Source organism: Pieris napi, chromosome 21 (assembly GCF_905475465.1).
Source record: "Pieris napi chromosome 21, ilPieNapi1.2, whole genome shotgun sequence".
In the NCBI taxonomy this organism is placed as follows: Eukaryota; Metazoa; Arthropoda; class Insecta; order Lepidoptera; family Pieridae; genus Pieris; species Pieris napi.
In genome coordinates this window covers 5675916-5688530 of record NC_062254.1, presented here as the reverse complement: position 1 = coordinate 5688530, position 12615 = coordinate 5675916, and the positions used below count along the sequence as shown (strand labels likewise).

General features: G+C 33.8%; 3 protein-coding genes across 18 annotated transcripts in view; 2 read left to right on the top strand and 1 right to left on the bottom strand.

Annotated features, from left to right (window-relative positions):
• The first annotated feature begins 3192 nt into the window (after window positions 1–3192).
• On the top strand, window positions 3193–6200 carry LOC125060436 (mediator of RNA polymerase II transcription subunit 4). Its single transcript, XM_047665341.1, has 5 exons — window positions 3193–3409; window positions 3584–3764; window positions 4125–4276; window positions 4482–4660; window positions 5900–6200. Exons 1-5 carry the CDS (start codon window positions 3342–3344, stop codon window positions 6073–6075), a joined length of 756 nt encoding a protein of 251 aa, XP_047521297.1. The 5' UTR covers window positions 3193–3341; the 3' UTR covers window positions 6076–6200.
• A 739-nt stretch (window positions 6201–6939) lies between these two features.
• On the top strand, window positions 6940–9839 carry LOC125060368 (putative inner dynein arm light chain, axonemal). The gene is made up of 6 exons (XM_047665243.1): window positions 6940–7088; window positions 7357–7488; window positions 7779–7928; window positions 8374–8502; window positions 8901–9098; window positions 9736–9839. The coding sequence occupies exons 1-6, from the start codon at window positions 7002–7004 to the stop codon at window positions 9769–9771; spliced, it is 732 nt and encodes a 243-aa protein (XP_047521199.1). The 5' UTR covers window positions 6940–7001; the 3' UTR covers window positions 9772–9839.
• Window positions 9840–9871: 32 nt separating this feature from the next.
• The window catches only part of LOC125060291 (protein lap4), a 101086-nt gene continuing 98342 nt past the window's right edge, over window positions 9872–12615 (bottom strand). For 12 of the 16 annotated variants that reach the window (XM_047665122.1, XM_047665123.1, XM_047665128.1 and 9 more), the window contains 3 exons: window positions 12513–12608; window positions 11609–11788; window positions 9872–11100 (listed from right to left, as the gene is read on the bottom strand). In XM_047665122.1, the coding sequence (XP_047521078.1) occupies window positions 10855–11100; window positions 11609–11788; window positions 12513–12608 (522 nt within the window). In that variant the 3' untranslated portion in view covers window positions 9872–10854. Of the gene's footprint in view, window positions 11101–11280; window positions 11323–11608; window positions 11789–12512; window positions 12609–12615 lie in introns of all 16 variants that reach the window. The other 4 variants (XM_047665129.1, XM_047665134.1, XM_047665131.1 and 1 more) reach the window with 4 other exon arrangements.

Sequence of the window (12615 nt, the reverse complement as noted above, 5' to 3'; positions counted from 1 at the left end):
TATTATTTGTATTCAAGTCTGTGATATTAAAAGCCTTTTGTGAAACTTTATCTAATTTAACTTTATTTAACCAATTTCTGTAAAGTTACTTGCATATAGATAATTTTTCGAAAAATAAGGTCATAAAGAAGTTTCACTTCTAACGTGTGTACTAGTACACGCACATTTATTTTTTTTGTTACGCGTCACATTTTTCCGTTACGCGCCATATTTTGAAGTGAAACTTCATTATCGACGTATGGGAGAAATTTTGTAGCAGGTTACGCGCCATGTTGCTTTTTGAAGTCAAACATCTTTATCGGCGTTGGAAAAAAAATTACACACATTTGTCACATTTTTCGATTACGCGCCATCTTTTTCTTGTCCCTACCACACAAAGGAAGGAAAGGCTAAATTAGCCTCCAAAAAGCTTGGTGTGCTCAGCAAGGCGAGACGGTACTTCACTCCGGGCCACCGCTTGCAACTATATAAAGCGCAAATTCGGCCCCACATGGAGTACTGCTCTCACCTCTGGGCGGGAGTTCCCCAGTACCAGCTCCTTCCACTTGACCGTATTCAACGAAGAGCGGTTCGAATCGTCGACGACCAGTCACTTTCCGTGCGGCTTGATCCCTTGGCATTGCGTAGAGATGTGGGATCTCTCTGCATCTTCTACCGCATTTACCATGGAGAGTGTTCTGAGGAGTTGTTCGGTCTAATACCTGCAGCTGAGTTTCATCATCGGACGTCAAGGCAAAATACAAAATACCATCCGTATCACCTCGACGTCCGTCGTTCCACAACAGAGCGTTTTCTAAGGCAGTTTTTGCCGCGCACCACCACTATGTGGAACCAGCTGCCCACAGAAGTATTTCCGAACCAATTCGACTTAGGGTCCTTCAAGAAAAGAGCGTACCAATTCTTGAAAGGCCGGCAACGCACTCTCGAGCCTTCTGGCATTGTGAGTGTCCATGGGCGGCGGTATCACTTAACATCAGGTGAGCCTCCTGCCCGTTTGCCTCCTATTACATAAAAAAAAAAATCACGGTTGATCCGAAGAGATTCGAAGCCATTAGTAACAAAAATATATAATAACGATAACAATGATAGTAATATTAATAATTCTATTACAATTAATGAAATTCTGAAATAATCTTAGTACTACATAGTAGTACAGTAATAAGTTAAAATGAAATAATTGTATTTGTATTAATGTCTTTGATAATAAAAGCCTTTTGACTTTATCAAATTTAACTTTATTTAACAAATTTCTGTAAAGTTGCATATAGTAGATCATTTTTCGAAAAATAAGGTCATAAAGAAGTTTCACTTCTTACGTGTGTACACCTAGTACACGCACACATTTTTTTTTTGAACTTGCATTACATATTTTGGATTTTCTTCTTGAAATAAACAAGAAATGTATATATCTATGCTTCTATGGAAATAATGTCTGTAACCCTTTATAATTAAAAGATAGATACTGCAGATAGAAAGATACGCCACCTGCGGGCAATCATTTTATATATAAATATACCGAGGCTTTAACCTTTAACATAGATTTTCATTACCTAAAGATAAGGACAATTTGACAGGTTTATAGTCTGAAAAGCAGCAACATAAGAAACATAGACTACCACACGCGCTCGCGGTTGAGAATCCCCTACAACTATACAACTTTAAAAATTATTCATTGATTAATCGATCTCGGGACAGATTTATTCATTTATTTAATTACAATCCATACATGGCCAAATTTCAAGAGAAAATATTATAAATCTATTATATAATTGACGCTGGACAGTGCGAGTCAGCAAAACGGTTATATTTCCGGCAACGGTGATAATTTTTTGGAACTACAGTCTCATAATCTCTCTCAGACTTTTTTATGGATGTGCAGTATTTAGAACCATTTTCAAGTTCTTTATTAATTAATAAACTCATGAACAGAGTAATTGGAGTTTTCATCTAAATTTCAAACCCCACATTCATCACATTTTCAAAAATTATCCTTGATCATTGGATAAATTTTTATATTTGCATGTATCATACACAATCAGCCGCTATAAGGAAAAAAAGTATCAAAACGTTTTACTCCAATTTCCCCAGTATTGCTAGCGTCAATTTCTTTTTTCCCTTTTTGCCATCAGATCCTGGTAGACCTATAACAATGATGGAGAAGCTTGCAATTCAACAACCAAGACTGGTCAATCGCTCTTCCTCATTGCTTCTCCACAACAACGCGCAAGATCTCACTTCATGACAGACCATCGCAAAGCTACAAGATTTACAGCTGAAAGGTTTCCGTCACGTACCGTCATCGGATCATGCCCCAACCAGTTTCTACTTTTTTCTAAATTTAGAAATAAATTTAAGTGGATAATAAATAAAACACCCGACGTCATCGCCTCCCTTCGGCAGACTTCTACAGTAAAGTAATAAACAAACAGCTAACAAATCAAATGGCAAAATTGTATATGTTTTGTGTATTGGTTGATTGGGCCAGTAATTTTATTAAGTGAAATACGAAAAATTGCCAAATTATTGTAATATTTTAATACGTTCATACAAATCTCAAAATTTTATAGGTAAAGCCCTAATATATTTAGAATCAGATATTTCAAAGTGGATTCAAAAATGGAAGTTGTATTATTGTTTATCATTTTATCATACGATAATACTCATAGTATTAACTAGCCGTTTCGCGCCCGCTTTGCTGTACGAATTAAAATAAATTTTATGTTTCATTATTTTATTTTTTTTCATATTTTTATTATTCTTCTTTTTAACTTCCCGCTAAGAAAATTGAAATATTTCGAAAATCGAGTTTTTAACAGATGTTGACGTTTTGCGGTTCTAGGAAGCCTCTTTTGTTTTTATTAGCGGGTAAATTTTCATAAAAGTAAAACAGACATAAAAAAATTAAGGAACGTTGGAACGTTAAAATAAATAGCCATTAACCATCTAGGAAAAATTTCGCATCGAATGGTGGTAGTTTCATGTCGATACGATCAGTGGTTTAAACGTGAAAGAGCCTCAAACGAACACCATTTTCTTTTTATATATATAGATTACAACTCCTAATATGTACTATTATTTATGGACCAAGACTGTCACACACATTAGACATATGTCAAATTATCCTTTCGCAATTGGGAATTGACATTTGACGTTGTCAAACGTGTTGTTTAATGTTTTCATTCGAAATTACTGTAAACCATTATAGTAATGTTTTATATATAAATCATAGTTTGTTTAATGTTTTGTCCAAAGTATACAAGAACATATTGTATGTTCATAATGTCTAACTAATATTGTGCTTTTAAATTGTGCTTGAAACTTAAAATTTATAAGAACAGAAGATGGCTTCACATTTAAGTACCCGAGATCGTTTGCTGTCGCAGATTGATGATATTGAGCTGATTGCCAAGTAAGGATTACGAATTTCGTTCTATACAGATAGCGTCGTAAAATAACCTGAAATACTTAATTACTTTCATAGAATTAATGACAATACGTTATAATTTTATTTTTCACTATCGAATATCTTTAGTCTATAATTTGCATTTCATAAAGATAACTAAATACTAATTCTATGTTGCAGGGAAATAATTGAGGTAGCTATAGCCCCTAAGTCGCAGAAGTTATCAGCAGCGGATCATGCACAGTTAACAGAATTACTGCTGTCTAAAGATGCAGAATTAAAGAAAACTTTAGATTTGGCAGATGAACAAGCAAAAATACAAGAAAAAATGAATGAGCTTAAAGCTGAGGTGTACAACAAGGTTAATAAAGAGTCAACTATTTATAGCAAATTAACTACTGAACAATTGCTATTCTTGTTTATAATAATTTAAATATTGTAAACAAATAAGTGTACTGGTATGATTGAAAATTTAAAAAAAGCTAAATTTTATATAGAGACCTTAATCAAATCACCATGATTAGAAAGTTTGTTGTATTAAAGAGTATTTAAATGTGCTTTAATATGAGACCAATGTATAAAATTTTCATGTGTGTTTGATATTAATATAGGCTAAGCCTAGGAAAAAGCAGTACACTAAGCATTAAAGAAAAAAACATTGATCGTTGTTGAATATTATGGTATAAGATTATGAAATTGTCATAACTTATTATTTTTTTAGGATCAAGATATTTCACTTCTTCAACGGCAACTAAAAGATGCTGAGCAAATATTGGCGACATCATTATATCAGGCTAGACAAAAGTTAGCCTCAATAGTTAAGTCTAGAAAAAGACCCGTACCTTCTGAAGAATTAATTAAGTTTGCGCATAGGTGAGAATTCTTTACATGTACCTAACATTACATTTATATGTCTGCTTAGCTGATAATTTTTTCAGGGAAATAGATCTATGTAGTCCAAATCAAAATATATTTTCTAAAAATGTCTCCAGTGCCAATGTATTAATTACTTTACAGTTAAATTGGTAAATATTAAAAGTTTAATAATATTACATACCCAATTTGTTTCCAATTTTAGGATAAGTGCATCAAATGCGGTTAGTGCTCCGTTAACATGGCAGCCTGGTGATCCAAGAAGACCGTACCCCACAGATCTTGAAATGAGACTTGGAATGTTGGGCCGACTCTGTGATTTACCTCTAAATGGACATGCACCGTCCACACTTAATGACCTACACAGAATCACTACTGGAGGAGGTGGGCCTAATCACTTATTTGTCAAAAGTTATCAGTAACATTAATATGTTTACTTAATAGTTATATTTATTGTTTACTAGTGGCGAAGTCACTGAACCAAAATAATTTCCATTAAAAAAAAATATTGGTTGTTTGTAAAGTAGGTTTACGATCGAGATGTTTACGTGATAACGTCTTATTAAGTGATATAAGTTTTTGGGAAGTAAGGAATTAATGAAGATAACAATTTTTTCAAATTTTAAATTACATCTATCGTTTTATTCACACTTTTGATGATAAATTTCGGGTGTAAAATGACAAGTTTACTTATTCGACTATGATATACATTTTTCTTCATACATTCACGGAATGACTGGCAGCGCTCGAGATGAGACGGGAGATCGGTCCGTCTCTCTCTCGTTATACCTGCGATCGCGCTCGTGAGGTTTTGGTGTGACACAAGTTTCTGAACATGTCACCCGACTAAAACGATTTTAAAGACGTTATCACGTCAAAAATATTCCTTACATTTTCTTTGCATATTTATGACATAAAGACTGTGTAGTAATAATCAGAGGGTAAGATTCATAATTAAGACTTAGCGGTAAATATTAGTCCTGTATGACAAAATGCATTGGATTTAACATACTGGAGATGACTCCGGTAGTAGTAGCGCTAGGAATTATTAGTCTTACCAGTGTTTAACCCCAAGTTTGAGTCTTGCAACAGCAACTGTTTTGCATTGGTAGTTTTTATTAAGCAAACAGAACTATAAATATGATTGGCCTTACTACATTGAAGGGTTATAACTTCAAATACATTAAATTTATAAAGTTTAAAGCAAGAATGTTTCAATTTTAAAAATTTTTGGTTAACCATATTTGTTGACTATATAAATAGGTATGGATAAATAGTAAGCTAGTATTCATATTAGGAACTTAGCAAGAACGTAGGTCCAATACATTTTTGCATTATTAGTTGATATTTCTATAATAACTGAGTATGTTACCTTATAAATGACGTTAAGTTTTCATTTGGATCAAATCCAAGGCTACTAGGTTCAATGTAGGTTGTTGTTAAAGCATAATAAACGCTTATTTATTACATTATTTATGTAATATGACAATGTTTAACAGAAGTTGTGGTGATAGACTGATATAACGCAAGTGTTTTATAAAAAAATATTGCGTTAATTTATATATAAAGTCAATTGCATGTTAGATTAGATAATTGTATATATTATATTGCACTCTATTTCAGTACCCGCTTCAGCGACAAATCAATTCACCTGGCACCCATCGGGGGAACTCCATATGTCAGTGGGTGGTGGGAACTCTGTGGCCATCGATGGTCGCGGTAAGGATGCGCCGGCGCAGGAAGATGTCGAAGTTATGTCAACAGACTCTAGCTCTAGTTCTAGCAGTGATTCTCAATAGAATTAATTCGTTTTTAAGTGCTGAAATTTTAACCGCTGTGTATAGTGTAATAGTGCAGATGTATGATTGTATGTATGTAACGTCGTTATATAGTTGTTGAGTCTTAATAAACTTTTTCTTATTCATATGGCTTTTTATTTCGACAAATGGTGTCTGAAACTTCATTCAAATTACCATACTCTACAGTAGATATAATTTTCTAGTAGTACTTAGCTTATTTTTTTTATAAATCATTGAATCATTACAGATTAATGAACATAAACATGTCCGATTACTTCTGAACTAAACTTAGGGCTAATTTGTAAAAACAATTTTCTTGTATTGTATATCTTCTCAGCTATATCTTATGAGCAGTGTTGGCTTCAGTGTGCGACTCTCATACCTGAGGTCGTAGGTTCGATCCCCGGCTGTGCACCAATGGACTTTCTATGAGCGCATTAACATTTTCTTGAACGGTGAAGGAAAATATGACCCAAAAATCGACGGCGTGTGCCAGGCACTGGAGGCTGATCACCTACTTACCTATTAGATTTAAAAAAAATATCATGAAACAGATTCAGAAATCTGAGCGCAAGATCTAAAGAGGTTGTAGCGCCACTGATTTTATTTGATTTTTCACTATATCTTCTCATCGCCCACACTCATCTTTGCTTTTTTTAAAATTATATGCAAAAATAATACTAATAATAACAATTAAACAATTTTTCGGTACGTCATAAAAAACTTAAACAACTTACTAATAGTTAATACCTTATATATTGAAACAAAATTTAAACTTTTGGAAATTACACAATCAGCGTAAAAATTTGAATTTTATTTTACACGCGTTGGCATTTTGGTAGTCATGGAAACATGTAACTATGGTTACTCAAATTGTTTATAAACAATCCAAAAGTGATATACTACGGAAAGATTAATTAAGAAAAATGGGTGAAAGGGCACCAGTTTCTGCTGAGGATACATTAGTGCGTTATGATAATCCAGTGCTGGTCACAAAACAGCCAGAGAAGCCTGTAAGTAAATATTATACATATAAGTTTATATTATATATATTCCCAAATACTGCTTGTGACCCAATACTCAACGATTGAAACTTTGATTATATAGTTTTAATAAATCCAAATCTTTATCTTGGAATTTACTTGACACATTTCTATTATTTATGTTTCACTCGTATGATACTAGAAATGTCCTCATCTCGTTTAGATACAAGTGTCAAAGTCTACTAAATTAAAGCAGTAGAAAAGTAGTTTCAATAAAACGTAATAATGTGTTTTCTAGTCAGAACCTAGTATCAGTACAGCTGCACAGCCATGTGTTCCGACCGAAGCTAAACGAGAGACTGAAGAAATTCTTAATGCTATCCTTCCACCCAAAGAATGGGAAGAAGATGGTCAGATATGGACTCAAAAGGTATCAAGATTTATATACTGTATTTCTCACAGACGAAATAGAGGACAACGTATGTGCATTAGCACATACGATTCGATTCAAATTCATCAACAAAGTTCAGTTGTATAAGAGTAAAAGTATGACACATGCGCCATAATTTAATAAAATGTAATTTTCTCGCTCCATTTATGTTATACCTACATAATACGCCAAGTATGTACATCCATTTATGTTATACACAGATTTTAATATGATTTTTTAAGTTCTTTTATATAGTATGGTTTTTAATAAGCGTTAAGAGTTTCTTATAGATATCATCGACTCCAGCCACAAGGCTCGACGTGATCAACTTACAAGAAATTCTAGATACGCGCCTTCAGCAAAGACAAGCGCGAGAAACTGGTATTTGTCCGGTGCGCAGGCAGCTGTACACACAATGCTTTGACGAGCTTATCCGACAGGTAAGCTTGAGTTTAAAAATAATACGCTTTACGTAAAATATATTTTTTTTAGTTTTTTCAAATTTGTCTTAAAATCATAAAAATTTTGAAAATTAGCTATCAACAGGCAAGATTTGTCGCTGAACCGTAGCACCATCTTTTATCTAAATTAATCTTGTCTATTTTGTATGCTTCAGCGAGCCTCATGTAATTTTTCAAATTTCCAGTGGATACCTACTATTGAACAGTAATTAAGGAATAAAAAAAAATGTACGATTTTTTTTTAAACTTTGCGTCTATTAAAGCGAAAATAATATAATAAAATGCGAAAGTGACCCTGATTGAGAGGGTGTACAATGTACATGCAAGTAGAGTGGTAACTGTGGTAGTTGTGTGATAGACCAATTCATGCACTTTCACGATATAAAAGTGTTTGAGTGTGTACTTTAAATAATTATTGTTTAAGGTAACTATAAATTGTGGTGAAAGGGGGCTTCTTTTATTACGTGTTCGTGATGAAGCAAGAATAACAATGGAAGCTTATCAAACACTATACTGTAGTTCTATTGCTTTTGGAATGAGAAAAGCTTTACAGGTTTGTATATTTTTGGTGACTCCTTTTGTGAATTTAGTTTGCATTTTTATTATTATGCATAAAGCCTTGCCAAGGGGATGCGAACATTAAAGCTATTGACATGAACTAGATTGTAGAGCTGCTTAGTAAATTTAAGCTAATAATGTAACTTCTATATTATAATGTAAGCTCTGCCTAAATCATTATTCAATACCTTCTTACCAATCAATTAAGGACAGACTGCTAAAGATATGAAACACACATGCACACAAACACACACATAGACATATATGAAAATAGCCTACTTTTTTCCAATATAATGTAGGTACATATTTCAAAATTAATAATTGTGTTGACGGATTTCAAACATACTATCGTTGGAACTTTGTCGTTAGTATAAAAAATTTTCTTTCAACTAGTCAGAACAAGGTAAATCTGATCTCATGGATCAAGTAGCAAAGCTGGAAACAGAACGTTCAGCCCTCGAAAAGCTATGCACAGAGTTGAAACAGAAGACAGAACAATTGGAAAGGAGAGCTGCAGAACTACGAGCGGCAGAAGAGAAGCGTCACCAAGAAGAATTGCTCGCGCTGAAGAAAACTAATGCGCAGTTGAAGGTACTATACACAATAAATTAGTAAATTTCAATAAGGGATTAGGCAACCCTTATTGTGTTTACCTTATTACGTAGTTAACCATTAACCTTAACCTTATTATGTAGTTAATCATTAAATGACAGATTAATGGTATATACCGTGAGTAAATAGGGCAACTTCAGTTTCAGCTTTTATCATTTTACATAGTAATTCCTAGAAAGTAATTAAACATACTTGACTTTTATGTTTGGATATCTTGATCGGATCGGAAGCGGTCTCAAATATGTCAACCAAATTATTATAAGATACTTTATCATTTATGTATTTATAACAAAAGTCGTAATGATAATGTTGATGATGACGTTATTAGTTTATGCTTTGCGTCACTATGACATCTATATTAAGCTTAAATATGTTTACTACTTATACAAATGTGGAAAAGCATCATTCAACATTCTTTTCAAAGAAAACCACTGATTTCTGTATCTCTTTTGTGGTCATTTGTTTTTACAACATACGTCATCGACGTTTTAGGTCTAAGCCATGCTGCTTTCCTCACGATGTTTTCCTTTAACGTTAAAGGCACAATTGGACAGAAAGGTCCATTGGTGCAAAGCCGAGTTTCAGAAGCTAGCTAAAACATTGTTTTATTTTCCAGGCGCAATTGGAAGGCATCATAGCACCAAAGAAGTAAAATATGCTTAAGATTTGCCCGACTTAAATTATGTTTCTCTTATATATACTAAATAAATATATACACATAACATTGGTTTTGTATAAATAAAATGACGCCATAATTTTATTAAAATATATATTAAACCATTTATAGGACAAACGTACAATAATTCATTAGTTTATATCCACAAGTAGCTAAAGAGCTTAAAAAGTTACAAAGGGCACACAATTACCATTCGCACAATACAATTCATTCATAGCGAATACCTATTTAATAATTTTCAAAAACAGTTAAAAACGGAAATATACAATTTGATAAGTCAATAGACAATTATACAACATGGTAAAAAGGTCATACAGTTACAAATGCAATAATTGAAATATTAACAATTAAAATTGGAATCTATTATAATTTATTACAACAAGTGACATTGTTAAAATCGCTATTATACAATAATAATTAAGGCACCACATACAACTATTACAATAAAATAATTGAATTAAATTAATACACCGAACACAAATACTGCACGATTGATGACAATACAAAAATACGTAAAGCTAAAATTTAATCTAAATTCAAACGAAGACTGTGATGCCAATAATATTAGAATTAATTACAATGTGTTACAGGTGTTATGTACACCTAATCTCAAAACATACAATTTAAGTCACAATTACCACTGCATCAACATTCAGTCGATCAATAAATGACGGAATGAAAATATTTTAATACGTAAAGTACTCAAAGTAGAATATCAAAATAAAACTCCGTTGCAAAATAATAATAAAAAAAATAAAACAAAATTGTGATCGTAAAATGCATACAAAAAATCGTTAGTGGATTTCTTCTGCCTCAATTAATCGGTGGAATTTCTATTTTATTATCACAGTTAATACAGAAGATGGTGAGAAATTTCGTTGTTCCGAAGAAATCTACGAACGATCATCGACGGAATCGTGTCGTGAATTGTTGTCATGGCGACTCCCACGCACCTAGCGAGAACGCACGCGAACTAATAATATTTTTACGTGATTCCTTTTGGGATATTTTGCGGAATAAAGCAAAATTGGAAAAGAAAAATAAAAATACAATAGTAGTCTATTGATGTTCGGAGTAGGTTGTGAGCCTCTGTGCCGGTCCAACGGGTATAGCGGTGACGCGGCCTGCGCCGCCATCAAGCAAGGGGTTTACAACCTGCACTATGTCAGGTTGGAGAGAGTTGTCTCCTTCCGTTTCCCCTTCCCCGAGACCTATTACCGTACCCTCTAGATCTGTGGGTGCCGTCTCACTACTGGGACTCGTCGTCAATTCCAATGATATAATTTTCTCTTGTGTTGTCTCCACCTGTGAAAATTGTGAGTTATGGAATCGAGATCACACTAGCAACATAAAACGAACTATGTGATAATTCGACAATGATAATGTCCCGTTAGTGAATGCTAAAATTAGTAAGCGTTGATAAGGCAAAGCAGTTGAATTCTGATGGTATCAATGTGATGATCTAAATATATAAACGCAACGCACCATTACTCCTGCTGTAGGCCCGCTCTAGAACCCAGGTATTGTCTGACAAATACACAACAAATGTTAACATGCCATGCTACCAATCATGCAATTAATAACTTACAAACTACACATCGAAAGTTACTTGAAACTATTTACAACATCTGCCACCGCATCTTGTGAACGCCTAAGTGCTATCTACTCAAACATGTGTCGCTAAGTGCCTAATTGCGTGTAGGCCCATCTTGTTATAAATAAAAACTCGTCGAAAGCTAAGCGTATTCCACAGATCGAACCACACAAACGGCTCTGTACAGCGTCGTATATATAGCATTTACAATCGCAGTACCTCTTTCTCAATGACTTTCTCAATGTACTCGACGGTTCGGACCTTAGTATCGCCGGTCGCGGGACAAACGTATTCTTCTGTGCGGAGCGTTATTCTCTCGTCTAATAACTTTTCCTTCTCCTTGACGGCCAGTATCTGGCCCGGTTTTGTACGTAACGCGATACGTGGCAGGGGCCATTTCTATTTTAAAGCCAAAACACAAACCCCATTAGACGTACACAATGCGAAGCACCCACAGATGAGTTAAGACGGAAGTTAGGTGTCGACTAACTTGAAGCTGTACCTCGAATGGTGAAGTATGGAGGTCACGTGAACAGTATGATCGGAATGCAACACCGACTGATTTAATGTTAATAACAGTTGGGTTAACGACAGACATTGGATTAAACATTCTATTGTGAGTAGAAAGAACAAGACAAAAAATATTTTTGAAGTTATACTTCTTTAGGCGCGTTATGAAAAATTGATGAGAGTGAAATTTTACGATGCGCGCGCACCGTGACACAAAATTAACAGAATGAAGTTGCCCACGGAAGATGCTTCGGCATTGGACATAATTTAAAAACAACATTCGAATAATAATAGAATTTATGTTACACTTAATGCAAGAGAATAATAATAAATATTTATTTATTCAATTTTTATTATCAAATGTAACTTGAACTTTATTGACTATAATGACTCCTTTTCCAGTCTTTGATTATTTAATTGTAATTAATTATTTGCATGCAATCAAAAACTATTTTTAATAATGCCAAAGACGTATAACTTCTTACGCGCGTACATAAGTACACGCACAGTTTTTTTCTTTCTTTCTTTATGGCTTGCTTATTTATTACTTGTTCTTTCTACGTAAAATATTAGATTAGGACACATTCAGGTTATTTATAAAGGTAACATTTACCTCCGAAGGAGAGGTGTCCCTTGGAGGGACTTCTCCAATGATCTCATGCGCCGGGCCCACCATGCTTTTAATTGCTTTTTGTGACTCAATCGCATCCTAAAAA